Source organism: Piliocolobus tephrosceles, chromosome 21 (genome assembly GCF_002776525.5).
Source record: "Piliocolobus tephrosceles isolate RC106 chromosome 21, ASM277652v3, whole genome shotgun sequence".
NCBI lineage: Eukaryota > Metazoa > Chordata > Mammalia > Primates > Cercopithecidae > Piliocolobus > Piliocolobus tephrosceles.
Window position 1 is genome coordinate 31700270 of NC_045454.1, and position 20759 is coordinate 31721028.

At 42.3% G+C, this 20759-nt stretch overlaps 1 protein-coding gene across 1 annotated transcript in view; it reads left to right on the top strand.

Annotated features, from left to right (window-relative positions):
• Positions 1-20759, top strand: part of LOC111524823 (zinc finger protein 43) — a 50946-nt gene that overhangs the window by 23990 nt on the left and 6197 nt on the right. Inside the window, exons 8-9 of the mRNA XM_023190108.2 lie at positions 13995-14121; positions 15236-15334. Coding sequence (XP_023045876.2) covers positions 13995-14121; positions 15236-15334 — 226 coding nt within the window. The remainder of the gene's footprint in view (positions 1-13994; positions 14122-15235; positions 15335-20759) is intronic.

Genomic DNA, 20759 nt, shown 5'->3' on the forward strand with positions numbered 1-20759 from the left:
GTTGTGTGGCCTGTAATCCCAGCTACTCAGGAGGCTGAGGCTGGAGAATTGCTTGAAACCGGGAGGTGGAGGTTTCATTGAGCCGAGATTGTGCCACTGCACTCCAGCCTGGGTGACAAAGCAAGACACCGTCTCAAAAAATAAAATTAAAATTAAAAAAAAAAACCCCATCTCTTCTGCTGAGGCTATCGGGTTTTCTAGGTGTAGAATCATGCCACCTGCAAGCAAGAATAGTCTGACTTTCTCTCTTTCTCTTGCCTGATTGCTCTGGCCAGTACTTCCAATGCTATGTTTAATAGGAGTGATGAGAGAAGGCATCTTTGTCTTGTGCCAGTCTTCAAAGAGAAATGCTTCCAACTTGTGTCCATTCTGTATGTTGGCTTTTGTGACATAACTCATTATTCTGAAGTATGTACCTTCAATGCCTACCTAGTTCGTTGAGGGTTTTAAGATGAAGAACGTTATATTTTCCTAAAAGATTTTTCTGCATCTATTGAGATAATCTTGTGGTTTTGGTCTTTAGTTCTGTTTATGTGGTTAATCACATTTATTGATTTGTGTATGTTGAAATAACCTTCATCCCAGGGATATAGGCTACTCGATCATAGTAGATTAGCTTTTTGATGTGCTGCTGGATTCAGTTTGCCAGTAATTTGTTGAGAATTTTTCCATCATTGTTTATTGAGAACATTGGCATGAAGTTTTCTTTCTTTGTTTTATACCAGGTTTAGGTATCAGGATAATGCTATTATATAATGAGTTGGGGAAGAGTTCCTTCTCAGTTTTTTGGAATGTCTCTAGTAAGAATGGTATCAGCTTTTTTTTGTACATCTGGTAGAATTCTTCTGTGAATATGTCTGGTCCTGGGTTTTTATTGGTTTGTAGGCTATTTATTATACTTCAACTTTGGATTTTGTTGGTCTCTTCAGGGATAGTTTTTTTTTTTCAGTCTTTGGAGGATGTATATGTCTAGGAATCTATCTATTCTAGATTTTCCAGTTCGTTTACATAGAGGTGTTCATTACAGACTTCAGTAATTATTGTGTTATAGTTGTTGGGTCAGTGTTAATGGCCATTTTGTCATTTCTAATCCTGTTTATTTGGATCTTCTCTTTCTTCATTAATCTCTTTAGTGGGTTATTTATCTTATTAATTATTTCAAAGATTTTACTCCTGGATTTCTCCTTTTTGTTGTTGTTGTTTTTTGTTTTATTTTTGAGACAGAATCTCGCTCTATTGCCGAGGCTGGAGTGCAGTGGCACAACCTTGGCACACTGCAACCTCCGCCTCTCCAGTTCAAGCAATTCTCCTGCCTCAGCCTCCTGAGTAGCTGTGATTACAGGTGCCCACCACTACACATGGCCAATTTTTGTATTTTTAGTAGAGACCGGGTTTCACTGTTTGTCCAGGCTGTTCTCGAACTCCTGACCTCAAGTGATCCACCCACCTTCGCCTTCCAAAGTGCTCGGATTACAGTTGTGAGCCACCGCGCCCAGCCTTCTCCATGTTTATATCATTTTTTATGTCTAAATCTCCAGTTCAGATCTGATTTTTGTTATTTCTTGTCTTCTGTTAGCTTAGAAGTCAGTTTGCTTTTTCTACTCTTGTTCTTTTATGATGTCAGGTTTTGTGTGTGTTTGTTTTTTGAGATGGAACTCAATGAATCCAATGTCTACTGAAATTCAGATGTTCAAGAGTTCAATATGTCCAGACTTGGCTGTTTTAAAAATATATATAAATTATTGGCCGGGCGCGGTGGCTCAAGTCTGTAATCCCAGCACTTTGGGAGGCCGAGGCGGGCGGATCACGAGGTCAGGAGATCAAGACCATCCTGGCGAACACAGTGAAACCCTGTCTCTACTAAAAAATACAAAAAAATTAGCCGGGCGAGGTGGCGGGCGCCTGTAGTCCCAGCTTCTAGGGAGGCTGAGGCAGGAGAATGGCGTGAACCCGGGAGGCGGCGGAGCTTGCAGTGAGCCGAGATTGTGCCACTGCACTCCAGCCTGGGCGACAGAGCAAGACTCCGTCTCAAAAAATATATATATAAATTATAAATCAGAGGCTTTATTATCCTACCTGAAAATGCGAGAGAGTATCTTGTTCAACTCTTTTTTTTTTTTTTTTTTTTTGAGGCAGAGTCTCGCTCTGTCGCCCGGACTGGAGTGCAGTGGCCGGATCTCAGCTCACTGCAAGCTCCGCCTCCCGGGTTTACGCCATTCTCCTGCCTCAGCCTCCAGAGTAGCTGGGACTACAGGCGTCCGCCACCTCGCCCAGCTAGTTTTTTTGTATTTTTAGTAGAGACGGGGTTTCACCGTGTTAGCCAGGATGGTCTCGATCTCCTGACCTCGTGATCCGCCCGTCTCGGCCTCCCAAAGTACTGGGATTACAGGCTTGAGCCACCGCGCCCGGCCAACTCTTTTTTCTTAAAGCATTTAGATTATATGGAGATATTTTTGTTGCTTTTTTGATTTGGGAAAATTTAATCTTTTTTTGTTTTTTAGTCTTTTAAAGTAGACACAGATTTGTTTAGATTAAAGCTCTTTTTAGGAGCACACAGAAATTAGTATGAAGAAAGAATTAAATTTAGAAATACAGAATGATAAAAACTGAAAAATACTGAATAAGTTTTTTTGACAGAAAACTGGTAATCCAAGGTAATTATCTAATATTTACAAGCTGAAGTACTTATACTGCAAAAGCAAGAGCAGTTCAGTGTGTAAACTCAACTGTGGAGTCTATAGTTGTGTGTGTGTGTGTGTGTGTGTGTGGTTTTTTTTTTTTTTTTTCTTTTAATGGAGTCTCACTCTGTCACCCAGGCTGGAGTGCAGTGGCACGATCTCAGTTCACTGCAACCTCTGCCTCCAGGTTCAAGCGATTCTCCTGCCTTAGCCTCCTGAGTAGTCGGGACTACAAGCATGTGCCACCACGTCTGGCTAATTTTTTGTATTTTTTTTCCTTAAGTTTATTATTTTTTTTAAGATGGATTTTCACTCCTGTTGCCCAGGCTAGAGTACAATGGCACAATCTCGGCTTACTGCAACCTCTGCCTCCTGGGTTCAAGTTATTCTCCTGCCTCAGCCTCCTGAGTAGCTGGGATTACAGGCATGTGCCAACATGCCTGGCTAAATTTTGTACTTTTAGTAGAGAGAGGATTTCTCCATGTTGGTCAGGCTGGTCTCAAACTCCTGACCTCAGGTGATCTGCGCGCCTCAGCTTCCCAGAGTATTGGGATTACAGGTGTGAGCCACCACGCCTGGACTAATATTTTTGTATTTTTATTAGAGATGGCGTTTCACAGTGTTACCCAGGATGGTCTCAATCTCCTGACCTTGTGATCTGCCCACCTCGGCTTCCCAAAGTGCTGGAATTACAGGCGTGAGACCCGCGCCTGACCTAAATAGTTATTTTAATGTTCTTACTCATACTTTGAAATATAAAGTAGTTTTTTTTTAATTTTTTTTTGAGACGGAGTCTTGCTCTGTCGCCCGGGCTGGAGTGCAGTGGCCGGTTCTCAGCTCACTGCAAGCTCCGCCTCCCGGGTTTACGCCATTCTCCTGCCTCAGCCTCCTGAGTAGCTGGGACTACAGGCGCCCGCCACCTCGCCCGGCTAGTATTTTGTATTTTTTAGTAGAGATGGGGTTTCACCGTGTTAGCCAGGATGGTCTCGATCTCCTGACCTCGTGATCCGCCCGTCTCGGCCTCCCAAAGTGCTGGGATTACAGGCTTGAGCCACCGCGCCCGGCCATATAAAGTAGTTTTAACTGAAATATGGTTACAGACAATTTTTTAAAATGCTACATACATTATGACTAGCACATTAAAGTTGGTTGTACTTAGATATTTGTATCTAATATCCAAAGAAAAGTCACTACCAAATCGTTACAATAGATATTAGTCTGACATGCTTATTAATTTATCCAATATTGGATAATTACAGGTAAGCTTAATTTTAGTCTTTCATTTAACTAAATTGGAATGCTCCTATTACAGGACAAATAAAAGCAGGTCAAGTGGCCACTCAGAAAACATAGTAGCTCTTTGGAGGCTGGGCACGGTGCTTCACACCTGTAATTCCAGCATTTGGGAGGCTGAGGTGGGTGGATCACCTGAGGTCGGGATTTCAAAAGCAGTCTGACCAACATGAAGAAACTCCATCTCTACTGAAAATACAAAATTAGCCAGACATGGTGATGCATGCCTGTAATCCCAGCTACTTGGGAGGCTGAGACAGGAGGATTGCTTGAACCCGGGAGGTGGAGGCTGCGGTGAGCCAAAATCTCGCCATTGCACTCCAGCCTGGGCAACAAGAGTGAAGCTCCATCTCAAAAAAAAAAAAAAAAAAGGCTGGGTGCAGTAGCTCACACCTGTAATCCCAGCACTTTGGGAGACCAAGGCGGGTGGATCATCTGAGGTTGGGAGTTCAAGACCTCCCTGACCAACATAGAGAAACCCTGTCTCTACTCAAAATACAAAAATTAGCTGGGTATGGTGGCGCATGCCTGTAATCCCAGCTACTTGGGAGACTGAGGCAGGAGAATCGCTTAAACCTGGGAGGTGGAGATTGCAGTGAGCCAAGACTGCACCCCCGTCTGGGCAACAAGAGTGAAACTCCCTCTCAAAAAAAAAAAAAAAAAAAAAACACACACATAGTAGCTCTTCAGTTAGCTGTGTTGCAAGCTTGAATATATTACACTATATGCATAAACTCAAGATTTCAATTCTTCATCAAAAGGTGCTTGTGGAAATTGTGAGATGTTTTCCAATATGGAACGCCCATCCAATGGCTAGAATATGAGACAGCAGCAGACATGGAAGAGAAACCTTAGAAAATTCTGCTGAGAATATATATATTTTTTTCATAATGCTCATGTTTCTTGTGCTGAGAGTAGCTGTGCACTTCATTTAGAGAGAAATTTCTTTAAGGGGAATATTTTATGGCTGACTTGATCAATCTTACATCTAATCTAAGTTTTTTCTTAAGATGCTGTTAACTTCTTTTTTTTTCTCATACAGTGTTACTCAAATAGAGAGCTGTTTTTCTTTCAAATGCTTTGAGTATCTGTTTCAGAAGCTCTATTAGTGTCTCGTGGTGCCTGTGAATGCACGATGAAAACCCTTGGAGCTATCATCATCTGAACTCATGCTGGAAACCCAGCAGTGTTGTTTTTTTTTGGAGACAGAGTTTTACTCTGTCGCCAGGCCGGAGTGCAGTGGCGCGATCTCAGCTCACTGCAACCTCCACCTCCTAGTTTCAAGTGATTCTTCTGCCTCAGCCTCCTGAGTAACTGGGAGTACACGCACAGCTAATTTATGTATTTTTAGTATAGATGGGGTTTCACCATGTTGGGCCAGAATGGTCTCAATCTCTTGACCTGGTGATCTGCCTGCCTTGCCTCCCAAAGTACTGCACTCAGCCAAACCCAGCAGTATTTTTTCCATGTCACCACTGTAAGTAGAAACTGAGCCTGGATCAATGCTTAGGCTCAGCAAACCTGCTGAACTGTCTGTCTTGCAGTCTCTTAAGCAGATTTACTGTGATTCCACTCACATTCTGGTTTAATTGTGTAATAAAATTCTGTTCTATCATTTTGGAGTTTCTCTGGGACTGCAGAATTTTTTTTAAAAATTCCATTTCCGGCCGGGCGCGGTGGCTCAAGCCTGTAATCCCAGCACTTTGGGAGGCCGAGACGGGCGGATCACGAGGTCAGGAGATCGAGACCATCCTGGCTAACACTGTGAAACCCCCTCTCTACTAAAAAAATACAAAAAACTAGCCGGGCGAGGTGGCGGGTGCCTGTAGTCCCAGCTACTCGGGAGGCTGAGGCAGGAGAATGGCGTGAACCCGGGAGGCGGAGCTTGCAGTGAGCTGAGATCCGGCCGCTGCACTCCAGCCCTGGCGACAGAGCGAGACTCCCTCTCAAAAAAATAAAAAAATAAAAAATAAAAATAAAAATTCCATTTCCAAACACTGTTTTGAATTACTGGACATAATATAAACACATAAGGTGCCAACCAAGCTTTAATCTAGAGGAAACTTTTCCTTTCAGGCTTCCAGTCTACTCACAGTTGTGCTGCAAAGTGTATGACGTTCCCTAAATATGCAGGTGGAATTTTTTTTTTTGACCTATTTGGTATATATAATTAACTGTAGTCACTTCTAGAAGGGATAGATAAGATTTCTACAAACTTCACAGAGAAGGAACCAACCATTTTACCTCTTTCTTTTTTTTTCTTTCTTTTTTTTTTTTTTTTTTTGAGATGGAGTCTTGTTCTGTTGCTCAGGCTGGAGTGCAGTGGCACCATCTCGGCCCACTGCAACCTCTGCCTCCAGGTTTAAGCGGTTCTTCTGCCTCAGCCTTCCAAGTAGCTGGGACTACAAGCGAGTGCCACCACACCCAGCTATTTTTGTATTTTTTGTAGAGACCAAGTTTCACCATGTTGGCCAGATTGGGCTTGATCTCTTGACCTTGTGATCTGCCTGCCTCGGCCTTCCACAGTGCTGGGATTACAGGCGTGAGCCACCGCACCTGACTGTTTTACCTTTTTCAGTGACTTTTGTATCCTCAGACCTGAAAGTGATTCACAGACCATGGGGCCCAGAAACCCGATCAGCGTAATGTGTGCATTGAGTAGACATGTAGACATGAGGATCTCCACTTTGACTTTCTTCCTCTTGCTAAAAATGCCCTAAACTGTGAAGGTGAAACCTGCTGCTACTCCACCAGATTTAGCTCCGCTAAATCTGCAGCCCCAAATTCTGATTCTGGGTTTTCAGATTTGAGAAATAAAAAAAACTTCAATCTGAGGAATGCAAGTCCTTTTTTCAAACTCAGATACATTAAAATGAGAACACAATTATTTCTTTCTCCTCCCTTTGAACTATGTATTTATCTCTTGAAACTATTTGCTATTGCCACAAGTAGCTATAAGCTAAACTAATAAAGCCACACGGGATACTATAACCCATACTTTAAACCTTAATAATGTATATCCAATCAATAATCAGTGTTATTTCTGTAAATAAATAAGACTTCCTGACAACTTTTTTTTTTGGTTGGTTGGTTGGTTGATTTTTGAGACAGTTTCACTCTTGTTGCCCAGGCTGGAGTGCAATGGTGCGATCTAGGCTCACTGCAACCTTCACCTCCTGGGTTCAAGCAGTTCTCCTGCCTTAGCCTCCCGAGTGGCTGGAATTACAAGCATGTGCCAACATGCCCGGCTAATTTTTTGTTTTAGTAGAAACAGGGTTTTACTATGTTGGCTAGGCTGACCTCAACTCCTGACCTCAGGTGATCCAGCCGCTTTGACCTCCCAAAGTACTAGGATTACAGGCATGAGCCACTGTGCCTGGCCTAAGTGGACCTGATGAACAACTTTGTACCAGTCCACTCTCTGCCCTCTTTTTTGCATTTACAAATCTACTTGTAACCCCTGCTAAAGTTTACATTCCAGACAACTTGAATCATTGCTCCCAGGTTATAATCCTCAAGCTTGGCCCAAATAAATGATTTACTTATATTCATGTTGCCTCATTTTTTTTTTTAAGGTAAATATATTATTAAAAATGTGCTACAGCAGCTTCCACGAGGGGATCTCTTTTTTGATTGTACCCTGCTTGCTTTAACACCCAAGAATGCAGAGCCAGGTTGATCCAACACAATCTGCACATATATTTTGGCGTCTGCCTGGGATTCACAAAACAGGCCAGGTTTGGGATTGAGAATATACAGAAAATCAGCAGGAGACATTTTCTACATTGTGAGAAATCAGCATAGACATCTTAAAGACCCCTTTGAGAGGGCGACTTTTTGAACTTTCGAGATTTTTTTTTTTTTTTTTTTTTTGAGACGGAATCTCGCTCTGCCGCCCAGGCTGGAGGGCGGTGGCCGGATCTCAGCTCACTGCAAGCTCCGCCTCCTGGGTTTACGCCATTCTCCTGTCTCAGCCTCCCGAGTAGCTGGGACTACAGGTGCCGGTCACGTCGCCCGGCTAGTTTTTTGTATTTTTTAGTAGAGACGGGATTTCACCGTGTTAGCCAGGATGGTCTCGATCTCCTGACCTCGTGATCCACCCGTCTCGGTCTCCCAAAGTGCTGGGATTACAGGCTTGAGCCACCACACCCGGCTCAGATTTTTTTTTTTTTTTGAAACAGAGTCTGGCTCTGTCACCCAGGCTGGAGTGGCCGGATCTCAGCTCACTGCAAGCTTGCCTCACGGGTTCACGCCATTCTCCTGCCTCAGCCTCCCAAGTAGCTAGGACTACAGGCGCCCGCCACCTCGCCCAGCTAGTTTTTTGTATTTTTTAGTAGAGAGGGGATTTCACTGTGTTAGCCAGGATAGTCTGGATCTCCTGACCTCGTGATCCGCCTGTCTCAGCCTCTCAAAGTGCTGGGATTACAGGCTTGAGCCACCGCACCTGGCCAGACTTTTCAGCTTTTGTTCAGTGACCTACTAACACTTATGTGAGAGGCTCCAGGTGTAAATAGAATCTAATGGCAGAATCTGTAAGTGTAACAAGCATATTAGGAGTGAGAGATCAAGACCACAGAATGTCCAGAGCTATGACCACAGCTGTATCTACCCATAAAATACGATACTGGAGTAGAGTATTTTTGTCTTTTTTCCTACCTAAGAGCTAGCTAATCAGGACAGGTGATGCAGGTTCTGGAGCTCTACCAGGGTAGTTCTATTTTCTTTTCTTTTCTTTCTTTCTTTCTTTTTCTTTTTTTTTTTTTTTTTTGAGACAGAGTCTTGCTCTGTCGCCCAGGCTGGAGTGCAGTGGCGCGATCTTGGCTCACTGCAAGCTCCGCCTCCCGGGTTCATGTCATTTTCCTGCCTCAGCCTCCTGAGTAGCTGGGACTACAGGCAACTGCCACCACACCCGGCAATTCTTTTTTTTTTTTATTTCAGTAGAGTTGGGGTTTCACCGTGTTAGCCAGGATGGTCTCAATTTCCTGACCTCGTGATCCACCCGCCTCAGCCTCCTTAAGTGCTGGGATAAGCAAGCCACTGTGCCCGGCCAGGCAGTTCTGTTTTCTATTTAGAATCAGCCTGAGACTGGGTGCGGTGGCTCACACCTGTAATCCCAGCACTTTGGGAGGCCAAGGTGGGTGGATCACCTGAGGTTAGGAGTTCGAGATCAGTCTGACCAACATGGTGTAACCCATCTCAACTAAATACAAAAAAAATTAGCCAGGTATGGTGGCACATGCCTGTAATCCCAGCTACTTGGGAGGCTGAGGCAGGAGAATTGCTTGGGGGTTGCAGTGAGCCAAGATTGCGCCACTGCACTCCAGCCTGGGCAACAAGAGTGAAACTCCATCTCCCAAAAAAAAAAAAAGCCTAATTCTTTCTTGCCTGGCTTATTGGGCAGTCAGCTCTGGGTCACTGGGAATTCTCTCACAATCAACTAGACGTCTTTCCAACATTTGAAAATGTCCAGAACAGAATTGTGTTAGGCTGACAAGAATGATTAATTCTTCTCTGTCTCAGTCTAAGATAAATTAGTCATTCTGTTCTTGTTTCTCATCATATATGAGTTGGTACCCAGATGAGAGTTTTTCCAGTTTCCTTGTAGTTGGGTGAAAAACAGAGAGGAGATCTGGAGACTCAAACAGATAAACTAATTTCTACCGTTTCATATGGCCATTTAAAAAAATAGACGAAGCAGTCATTGTCCCCATCATCCAGGAATTTTTAGTCTAGACTACCAACTGGATACATGGTTGAATTTAGTATTATATGGTTGGTACAATGAGTAGATGTGTGCAAAAAAAACTTGGGCTTTATTTTTCCACTTTCTTTGTATTGTTCTGACTTCTGATATCATCACCTGAAGGAATGTTTGTTGAAAAAAGAGTTAATATTACTGTTTCTATTCGTCTTACCTTGCTAAGAATACATATTTATCTTTTTTTTTTTTTTTTTTTTTGAGACGGAGTCTTGCTCTGCCGCCCAGGCTGGAGTGCAGTGGCCGGATCTCAGCTCACTGCAAGCTCCACCTCCCGGGTTCACGCCATTCTCCTGTCTCAGCCTCCCGAGTAGCTGGGACTACAGGCGCCCGCCTCGTCGCCCGGCTAGTTTTTTGTATTTTCTATTAGAGACGGGGTTTCACCGTATTAGCCAGGATGGTCTCGATCTCCTGACCTCGTGATCCGCCCGTCTCAGCCTCCCAAAGTGCTGGGATTACAGGCTTGAGCCACCGCGCCCGGCAAGAATACATATTTATCTTACAACAATAAATTCCCCTAGAAAACCTTAAGGGATTTGTTTAAATTGCTTATTGGTATATGTTATAAAATTGAGAGGGCAGTGGCTTTTAAGATTAAAATTACACAAACTGTGGAATTTAAATTTGTCTTAGGTAAGCTTAGGAAAAACCAAACAGGAAATACCCCAGTGGCACAGAGAACAGAATTCTACATAGGTTTGTCTCTCTGCTTTTTTTCTGTTCAGATTCACCCCTTTTGGAGGCCTTATTTAGGTCAGGCCTGCTTATTCTATTTATAGTTTGGTTCAGGTTTTAATTAAGTTCCTCATGTGACTCTAAAATGAGGCTAGAATCAATTATAAAGGGTTCAAGATACGTACACAAGAGTTAAGTTTGACTTTTGCACTAAACAGTGGTTACAGGGCCTGTTCTGTTTGGGTTTGGTAGGGACAGGACAGTGTGGCCCATATTTCCATTACTGTAGCAAAAATTGCTGGTGTCCATGGCAGAGGAGGGCACTTGAGGATAGAAAAGGTGAAACTCATATTAGTATCTCCATAGAAGAGTTCATTCTTGCTGAATCTCTTCTGTTATAAAGGACAAAAATAGGTGAACGTTTTCTGCAGGTCTTGGTCCTTCTGCCTATGAGTGTGGTGGTAGTAGGCAAACAGGTGGTACTGACAGCTTTAAAGGCATATTCTCAATATGCAGGTGTAATTTGTCCAGAGTATCTCATCTGGAAAAGATTCCCAGAGATAAGAGAAAAAATGGCTTTTTTAAAGCTAAACATGTCTCAGATCAAGAGCTGTGTCCACTCTGCTTCCTGGAATGCCATGTGTTTAGTATTTGCAAACCTGTACTTCGCTTTCGCTACTTGTGTTTATCTTCCCTAATGAGTTTAACTGCTTTTTAAATTTTTATGATAGTCAAGGGTCTCTGCAAAGTATTTCTTTTCTATATACCAGAGCCTTCTCTACATTCTCTATATCATGGCTTCTAATATGCCATGCAGAATTCTCAGCATGATTTTATGAACTGCAATATTAAAAATGATCCTTTCATGGTTGTTTAACATGGGAAGGTGTGGATACTCAGGATTTCTATTGGGGAAAACTGGGGTTCTTACTAAAAATGGAAAACATGTTGAGGTTCAGCCTGTGTTTTTTATTAGCTCTATGCAGAAACGCTTGTTTAAACAAGAAGGCATTTATAAAGCAGAAAGTTCTGAAAAATATTATCAGGATATACTTGCTTTATGGTTGCTAAAGATAGACTACTAAAAATTACTATTAAAAATGACAGCCGCGTTGGCCAGGCACAGTGGCTCACGCCTGTAATCCCAGCACTTTGGGAGGCCGAGACGGGCAGATCACGAGATCAGGAGATCGAGACCATCCTGGCTAACACGGTGAAACCCCCTCTCTACTAAAAGAAATACAAAAAAATTAGCCAGGCGTAGTGGCGGGTGCCTGTAGTCCCTGCTACTCAGGAAGCTGAGGCAGGAGAATGGCATGAACCCGGGAGGCAGAGCTTGCAGTGAGCTGAGATCACACCACTGCACTCCAGCCTGGGAGACTGAGCGAGACTCCATCTTTAAAAAAAAAAAAAAAAAAAAAAAAAATACAGCTGGGTGTGGTGGCTCATGCCTGTAGTAATCCCAGCACTTTGGGAGTTCAAGGTGGGTGGACCAGTGACCAGTGGAGGTCAGGAGTTTGAGACCCGTCTGACCAACGTAGTGAAACCCATCTCTACCAAAAGCACAAGAAAGTTAGCCAGGTGTGGTGGCACATGCCTGTAATCCTAGCTACTCAGGAGACTGAGGCAGGAGAATTGCTTGAACTCGGGAGGCAGAGGTTACAGTAAACTGAGATCGCACCATTGCACTCCAGCCTGAGCAACAAAAGCGAAACTTTATCTCAAAAAAAAAAAAAAAATTACAGAACATGGGAGACATCTGTATCTTGAACTTTGCATAAAACTGATATTTCTTTATGGTTAAATTTAGATTATAATTTACTTTTCGGGGGCAATATCACAGCAGTGGATGCTGTGTCTTTTTGCGTGCATCAGCACATCTTAAAAATTTGTTCTAGTGCATTTTGTGTTAATTATTCACTTGATTAAAGGGCTGTCTGACAGACTATTTCCCTAAATAGTTTTTTCTTTCTTTCTTTTTTTTTTTTTTTTGAGACATAGTCTTTCTCTGTCACCCAGGCTATAGTGCAGTGGTGCCATCTTGGCTCATTGCAACCTCTGCCTCCTGAGTTCAAGCAAATCTCCTGCCTCAGCCTCCCGAGTAGCTGGGATTACGGGTGCCCGCCACCGCACCCGGCTAATTTTTGTATTTTTAGTAGAGACGGGGTTTCACCATCTTGGCCAGGGAGGTCTCAAACTCCTTAACCTCGTGATCCACCCACCTTGGCCTCCCAAAGTGCTGGGATTATAGGCGTGATCCACTGTGCCCGGCCATTTGTCTTTTTAGTATTCAGATTTTTTTTTTTTTTTAGATGGAGTCTTGCTCTGTGACCCAGGCTGGAATACAATGATGTGATCTCAGCTCACTGCAACCTCCACTTCCCGGGTTCAAGTGATTCTCTTGCCTCAGCCTCTTGAGGAACTGGGACTACAGGCATATGCCACTATGCTTGGCTAATTTTTGTATTTTTAGTAGAGATGGGGTTTCTCCATGTTGGCCAGGCTGGTCTCAAACTCCTGACCTCAGGTGATCCACCCACCTCAGCCTCCCAAAGTGCTGTGATTACAGGTGTGAGCCACCACGCCCGGCCGTATTTTTAAAAATCTTTATGCAACTGATGTATGTAAACCATCACATTTAATCTGGCAGCTGCTCTTCTTTCTTAGGTTTTCTTTGCATTTATCTGTCTTTTGAAAATGAAAGCTTTTTGTATACTGGCCAGAAAAACTAGAAAAAAACACAGACTTTTCCACTTACTGGATGTTTGACAAATAGTCTTTTTGGGCCAAAATCATTGGCATTACTGGTGAGTTTGTTAGAAACTTAGAAACTCAGACTTTATTCTAGATCTTCTGAAAAAATAATCTGCATTAACAGGATCCTCAGTTTATTGTACACCTTAATTTTTTTTTTTTTTTTTTGAGACGGAGTCTCGCTCTGTCACCCAGGCTGTAGTGTGGTGGCCGGATCTCAGCTCACTGCAAGCTCCGCCTCCCAGGTTTACGCCATTCTCCTGCCTCAGCCTCCCAAGTAAGCTGGGACTACAGGCGCCCGCCACCTCACCCAGCTAGTTTTTTGTATTTTTTTTTTTTAGTAGAGACAGGGTTTCACCATGTTAGCCAGGATGGTCTCGATCTCCTGACCTCGTGATCCGCCCGTCTCAGCCTCCCAAAGTGCTGGGATTACAGGCTTGAGCCACCGCGCCCGGCTACACCTTAATATTTTAAAGGTCCCTTCTAACTCAACATGTCTTTATCTGAAAAATATTCGCAACTGATTCTGTATGATGGAAATAGAGAACTCAAAAATTTACATGTTTGTGTTTATGCCCTCAGTTTTATAGTTTATCATCCAGAAAAGTAGTATATATACACTGGTGTTGTGGATCTTATGCCACTTTCTTTTCTCGGGTAGAAAATACATTGGAGAATATTTCCATGTAAAGAATTATTTTATTGGATAATTTCAGTATCTTCTATAAGTCAGAACCTGTTCTCTTTACTCTCTCATTTTACCTTGAGTCAAATTATAAATTCTTCATGTGGCCACTTGGTAAATGTGTGTGTTTGTGTGTGTGTGTTTTTTTTAGGGACCATTGACATTTATGGATGTGGCCATAGAATTTTGTCTGGAGGAGTGGCAATGCCTGGACACTGCACAGCAGAATTTATATAGGAATGTGATGTTAGAGAACTACAGAAACCTGGTCTTCCTGGGTGAGCATAACTTCGATACTCAATTCCTAATACACCCTAAATCTTTCATTTTTTTTTCTGTAGACTGTTTTTTGGTAATTTGTACTTTGCATACATGAGTTTCAGATTCCTGTTTTCAAAAAAATTGGGGGGATTTGTTGGTGCACGAAATAATTTTTTCAAGATATTTCATCTTGACCTGAACTTTCCACATTTCTGAGCTGATCTGTATCTTTCACTCCAGAATAGTAGTAATTCCAGAAATTAAGTGGTATAAAATATTTTTGCCCACAACTTAAAATCTAATTGCCAACACTAATTTTTGATTCAGTATTACCAGGTAATGAAATTAAGAACCTACAAAATAAGATATTTTCTAAATATTTAGAAATTTTTGTTGAAGGCCAGGCATGGTACCTCACTCCTGTAATCCTAGTACTCTGGGAGGCCGAGGCAAGCAGATCTCCTGAGGTCAGGAGTTTGAGATCATCCTGACCAACATGGCAAAACCCCATCTTTCCTAAAAATGCAAAAATTAGCCAGGTGTGGTGATTCATGCCGGTAATTCCAGCTACTCAGGAGCCTGAGGCAGGAGAATGGCTTGAACCCGGGAGGTGGAGGTTGCAGTGAGCTGAGATTGTGCCACTGCACTCCAGCCTGGGCAACAGAGTGAGACTCTGTCTCAAACAAAAAGAAATTTTTGTTAAAAATTAATATTTTGGGGCCAGGTACGGTGGCTCATGCCTGTAATCCCAGCACTTTGGGAGGCCAAGGCAGGCAGATCACCCTGAGGTCAGGAGTTTGAGACCAACCTGACCAACATGGCAAAACCCTGTCTCTACTAAAAATACAAAAATTGATCAGGCATGGTGGTACACGCCTGTAATCCCTGCTACTTGGGAGGCTGAGGCATTGGAATTGCTTGAACCCCGGAGATGGAGATGGCAGTGAGCTGAGATCGCACCACTGTACTCTAGCCTTGTTGACAGATTGAGACTCCATCTCCAAAAAAAAATTAGTATTTTGGGATTAATGATTAGGATATTCTATCACACCCTTCATACTGGACACATTGCTAGGTTAATAATTGGAGAATATGAGCAAGATTCATGTAATTTATTTTTTATTGAAACAGGTATTGCTGTCTCTAAACCAGACCTGATCACCTGTCTGGAGCAAGAAAAAGAGCCTTGGGAGCCTATGAGGAGACATGAAGTGGTAGCCAAACCCTCAGGTAAGTGAAAGTGAAAGTGAATACAACAAACACAGATGATAGTTCCAAAGGTTAGGGGGAAAGCCAGTCCTTAAAATGTGACTTGGAAAGCTGTGTTCCAAAGGAAGCAATTTCTGGGAAGCCTGCGTTTTTTCATTTTGCTTTCACATAGGGGCATCTTCTGTCTTATGCTTTTAAATTCTCACAGGATTCTTATTTCCCTTTGGTGATCTTCCTTCAAGTTTACCATGAGAGCCAAAGTCCTCTCCATGACATTTAAGAGACTGCACAATCTGACTGCTTTTCCATCCATTTGGGGGACACACAGATATCTGTATGCTTTTGAGAAACTCTATATTAAACTATTTTTTAAGTTCTTTCTTTGCTTCATGTCTGAAATACGTGAGAAGTGCTTTCTATTCCATTGGATTTCTTTGTATATTTTCTGCACAATTCATCCTGTTTTTATTACTATAGCCTTTAAATAATTTGAAATTAAGAATTATGATGTTTCTTTGCTTTTTCTTTTTCCTCAAGTTTGCTTTGTTCAAAATTTATTCTAGTTTCATGTATATTTTAGAATTGCATTGTCTATTACTGCATTATTGTGAAAAAAATCCCACTGGAATTTTGATAGAAAGTTTATTAAATTTATAGATCACTTTGGATACCATGGCTTTTTTTTTTTTTTAAAGACAGAGTCTTGCTCTGTCGCCCAGGCTGGAGTGCAGTGGCACAATCTTGGCTCACTGCAACCTCTGCCTCCTGTCTCAGTCTCCCGAGTAGATGGGATTACAGGCGCATGCCACCACGCCTGGCTAAGTTTTGTATTTTTAGTAGAGACAGGGTTTCACCATGTTTGGCCAGATTGGTCTCAAACTCCTGACCTCAGGTGATCTGTCTGCCTCAGCCTCCCAAATTTTTGGGATTACAGACATGAGCCACCATGCCTGGCCTGTAGTGGAGAGGGGCCATAGCTTGGTCACAAGGCTACTGGGTCTGCACTAGGGTCCACCTTTAGTTGGCTTGTTACAAGGAGCTTGGGTAGTTGTAATTTCCATTTTATTTTTGGACAGAGTAAATATCCTTCAGGACTTTCATCTGTAGGGCAGACACTAGGGCAGGTTTTTGTAGTCGGGTCTGCATATATTTGTATTAGGGTATGCTTATATTAGGGTATGTATATATGCTTTATATTAGGATGTGGATGAGTGTGGCTTTCACTGAGTACCAGAGAGGATTTCCCCAGGTAACTGTGTGGGTTTCTAATTAGGCAGAACTGGCCATAAACCGTGATTTAGGGAGCTGGAACAGTCACTGAACTGCTTCAGGGTCCACAGTAAAGACCTGCATGGCTATAAACCAGTATCTTCCTCCAGGCCTTTTGAAGAACAGGACCTCTCCCAGACTGTGGCTGGAAGCAGTTTGGGATGGTTACAGAGTAAGTTCAGAATTTTCTGTGGGACCAAGTTGGGTGGGCCATTTTCTGGCCTGTAGTTAAGAACAGGGGTCCTGTGGTTTGCCACCTGAATGAGAGCCTGCCTTCTGAAAAAGAAAACTCCTTAATCTTGGGCTTTATGAGAGTTTTACAACTGCTTTCCTGGATCTCAAAACTCTTTTAAAGGAACTTATTTTTGAGAGGGGGTCTTGCTATATAACCCAGCCTGATCTTAAAATCCTGGCCTGAAGCAATTCTCCTACCTCAATGTACCATATAGCTGTCATTGCAAGTGTGAGCCATGATGCCTGGCTCTCATAAAGGCATTTTTGTCTAGGATGGCTGACACATTTTCTTGCTCTGTGGTGATAAGCAAGTAGGGCACCTTTTATTTTTCCATCTTACTGTTGTTACTCTCCCTATACATTTTTAGGTTTTAGTTGCTATTTTCTTTCTCTTTTTTTTTTTTTTTGGAGTCAGAGTCTCGCTCTGTCGCCCAGGCTGGAGTGCAATGGCACAATCTCAGCTCATTGCAACCTCCACTTCCCAATTTCAACTGATTCTCTTGCCTCAGCCTCCCAAGTAGCTGAGGTTACAGGTGTCCCCCATCACATCTGGCTAATTTTTTTGTATTTTAAGTAGAGATGGGCTTTCACCCTGTTGGTAAGGTTGATCTAAAACTTCTTTTTTTTTTTTTTTTTTTTTGAGACGGAGTCTCGCTCTGTCGCCCAGGCTGGAGTGCAGTGGCCGGATCTCAGCTCACTGCAAGCTCCGCCTCCTGGGTTTACGCCATTCTCCTGCGTCAGCCTCCCGAGTAGCTGGGATTACAGGCGTGCGTCACCTCGCCTGGCTAGTTTTTTTGTATTTTTCTTTTTAGCAGAGACGGGGTTTCACCGTGTTAGCCAGGATGGTCTCAATCTCCTGACCTCGTGATCCGCCCGTCTCGGCCTCCCAAAGTGCTGGGATTACAGGCTTGAGCCACCGCGCCCGGCCTGGTCTTGAATTTCTGACCTCAGGTGATCCACCTGCCTCGGCCTCCAAAAGTGCTGGGATTACAGGCGTGAGCCACTGTGCCTGGCCTTGCATACCAGATCTTATGGGTAAACATTTCTCTTATTATTGTTTTCCAGTTTCATATTAGTGTATTTCTTCAGTGTAGGTTTCTTAAAATCAGTTTATTGTGTTTTTTGTTTTTACCTGTGTATTGTAATTTCAGACAATTTTCAATTTTGTACACTTTAAGTCAATGTGGGATTTAATTAAGAGATAAATTGTAGCAGGACGAGCCACAGACAAAACCCCTCAGACACCGAGTTGTAGAAGGAAGGGCTTTATTCAGCTGGAAGCATCAGGAAGCTACCGTCTTAAAATCCGAGCTCCCCAAATATGCACAATTTCTGTCCCTTTTAAGGGCTCACAACACTAAAGATTTCACATGAAAGGGTTGTGATTGGATTGAGTAATCTAGGGTGCGTGTGACAGGGGCTTCACGCACTGGTAGTCAGAGTGAAACAGAACAGAGCAGGGAGTTTCACAGTGTTTTTCCATACAGTGTCTGGAATCTATGGATAACATCGGTTGCTAAGTCATGAGTTGATTTTTAACCACTAGGTTTGGGCCAGGCTGGCCCAGGCCTGGTTTCGAGTCTGGTTTTTGGGTCTGGCGTCTGGTGCCGGGCTGCCTGCCTTTGGTTTCACTTCCTTGTTTTTCTTCTTAAAACAGGTACTGAGTATAAAACAATATAAAACAGTGTGAGAGGGTCTCTCTCTTCCCTCAGAATCACTGGCCGGGCACAGTGGGTCACACCTGCAATCCCAGCACTTTGAGAGGCTGAGGCAGGCGGATCACAAGGTTGGGAGATGAGACCCTCCTGGCTAACACGGTGAAACCCCGTCTCTACTAAAAATACAAAAAATTAGCCGGGCATGGTGGTGTGTGCCTGTAGTCCCAGCTACTCGGAAGGCTGAAGCAGGAGAATCGCTTGAACCTGGGAAGTGGAGGTTGCAGTGAGCCAGATCACGCCGCTGCTCTCCAGCCTGGGAGACAGAACAAGACTCCATCTCAAAAAAAAAAAAAAAAAAAGATCAATCACCAAATGTCTATCACAATCATATTGTGTGTGTGTGCGTGTGTTTATAAATATGACCCCAATTTTGGTTAAAGCTTATCTTGTATATATTATTTTTCAGCTAATTTTTAATGGTTGTTTTATCTTCTCTAAGCAAGTAGTCATGGAAATAGTCTGTTTTCACCATGTGTTTAATGATGAAAATATATTTTCTTCGTATGAAAGAAACACTTTTGTAATTTGAAGGTAGTTTTTAAAAAGGTTTATAATGCTGCATTTTTTTCAGGTTTTTTTTTTTTTTTTTAATGTTAGTGTTGTAAAAACATGTAACATAGTGTACACTTCAGACATGGTGGTGACTCACATCTGTAATCCCAGGATTTTGGGAGGCCAAGACAGGTGGATTGATTGAGGCCAAAGTGTGAGACTGGTCTGGGCAATACATGAAGATTCCCTCTCTACAAATAATTTTTAAAAATAGCCAGGCATGGTGGTGTGCACCCATGGTACAAGCGTTTTGGGAGATTGAGGGGGAGGGATTACATGAGCTTTGAAGTTAGAGTCTACAGTGAGCCATAATTGCACCACTGTACTTCAGCTTGGGTAACAAAGTGAGACCCTATCTTAAAAAAAAAAAAAAAAAACTACATTTCAGACATGATAAAAATATTTACATTGTTATTCAAAAAAACTTCTAGAAATTTTACACATGTGAAACTAAATACACATTAAGTAACAAGTGCTCATTTTGCCGTTTTCAGCCCTTGACAAACACCCTTTTACTTGCTGATTTTATGAGTGTGACTACTTAAGATACCTCAGATAAGTTGAGTCATATGGTATCTATAATTTCGTTACTTGCTAATTTCAGGTGACATAATATTCTCAAAGTTTATCTTAAAATGAGGCAAGATTTTCTATTTGAAGGCTGAATAATATTACATTGTAGGTATATGTTACATTTTTTGATGTATTTATAAATCGAGGGACATCTAAGTTTCTTCAACCTTTTGGCTTTTGTGCATACTGATACAAAAAATATGGATGTTCATATATGTTACTCAAGCCCTACATTTTCTGTTATGAATATAGATTCATAAATGAGATTTTTTGTATTTGATAATTTTATTTTTAATTCTTTGAGAAACATACATTTATTTATTTATTTATTTATTTATTTATTTATTTATTTATTTATTTATTTATTTTGAGACAAAGTTTCGTTCCCGTTGCCCAGGCTGGAGTCAATGGCGTGATCTCGGTTCACTGCAACCTCTGCCCCCCGGGTTCAAGCAATTCTTCTGCCTCAGCTCTCTGAGTAGCTGGGATTACAGGCATGGGCCACCACGCCTGGCTAATTTTGTATTTTTAGTAGAGATGGAGTTATTCCATGTTGATCAGGCTGGTCTCGAACTTCCGACCTCAGGTGATCTGCCAGCCTCGACCTCCTTGTTTTCCACCAACAGTCAACATAGGGTTGTTTTTTTCTAACTGGTAATTTATTATTAGTATTTTTTTTTTTTTTTGAGATAGAGTCTTGCTCTGTCACCTAGACTGAAGTGCAGTGATTTGTTCTTGTGTGCTAGGTTCAAACAGTTCTCCTGCCTCAGCCTCAGGAGTAGCTGAGATTACAGGTACCCACCACTATGTCCAGCTAATTTTTGTCTTTTTAGTAGAGATAGGGTTTTGCCATGTTGGCCAGACTGATTTCGAACTCCTGACCTATGGTGATTCACCTGTCTCAATCTCCCAAAGCACTGGAAGTAAAGATGTGAGCCACTGTACCTGGCTGGTTTTATTTTTATTGCATCATCAACAGATTTTGTATTTTTAAAAAATATATAGTAGCCATTCTAAATGGATGTGAGGTGATTTTGTTTTTCATTGTGATTTTTATGCATTTCTCTACAGATTGTAATTTTGTGTCTTTTTAAATGCTT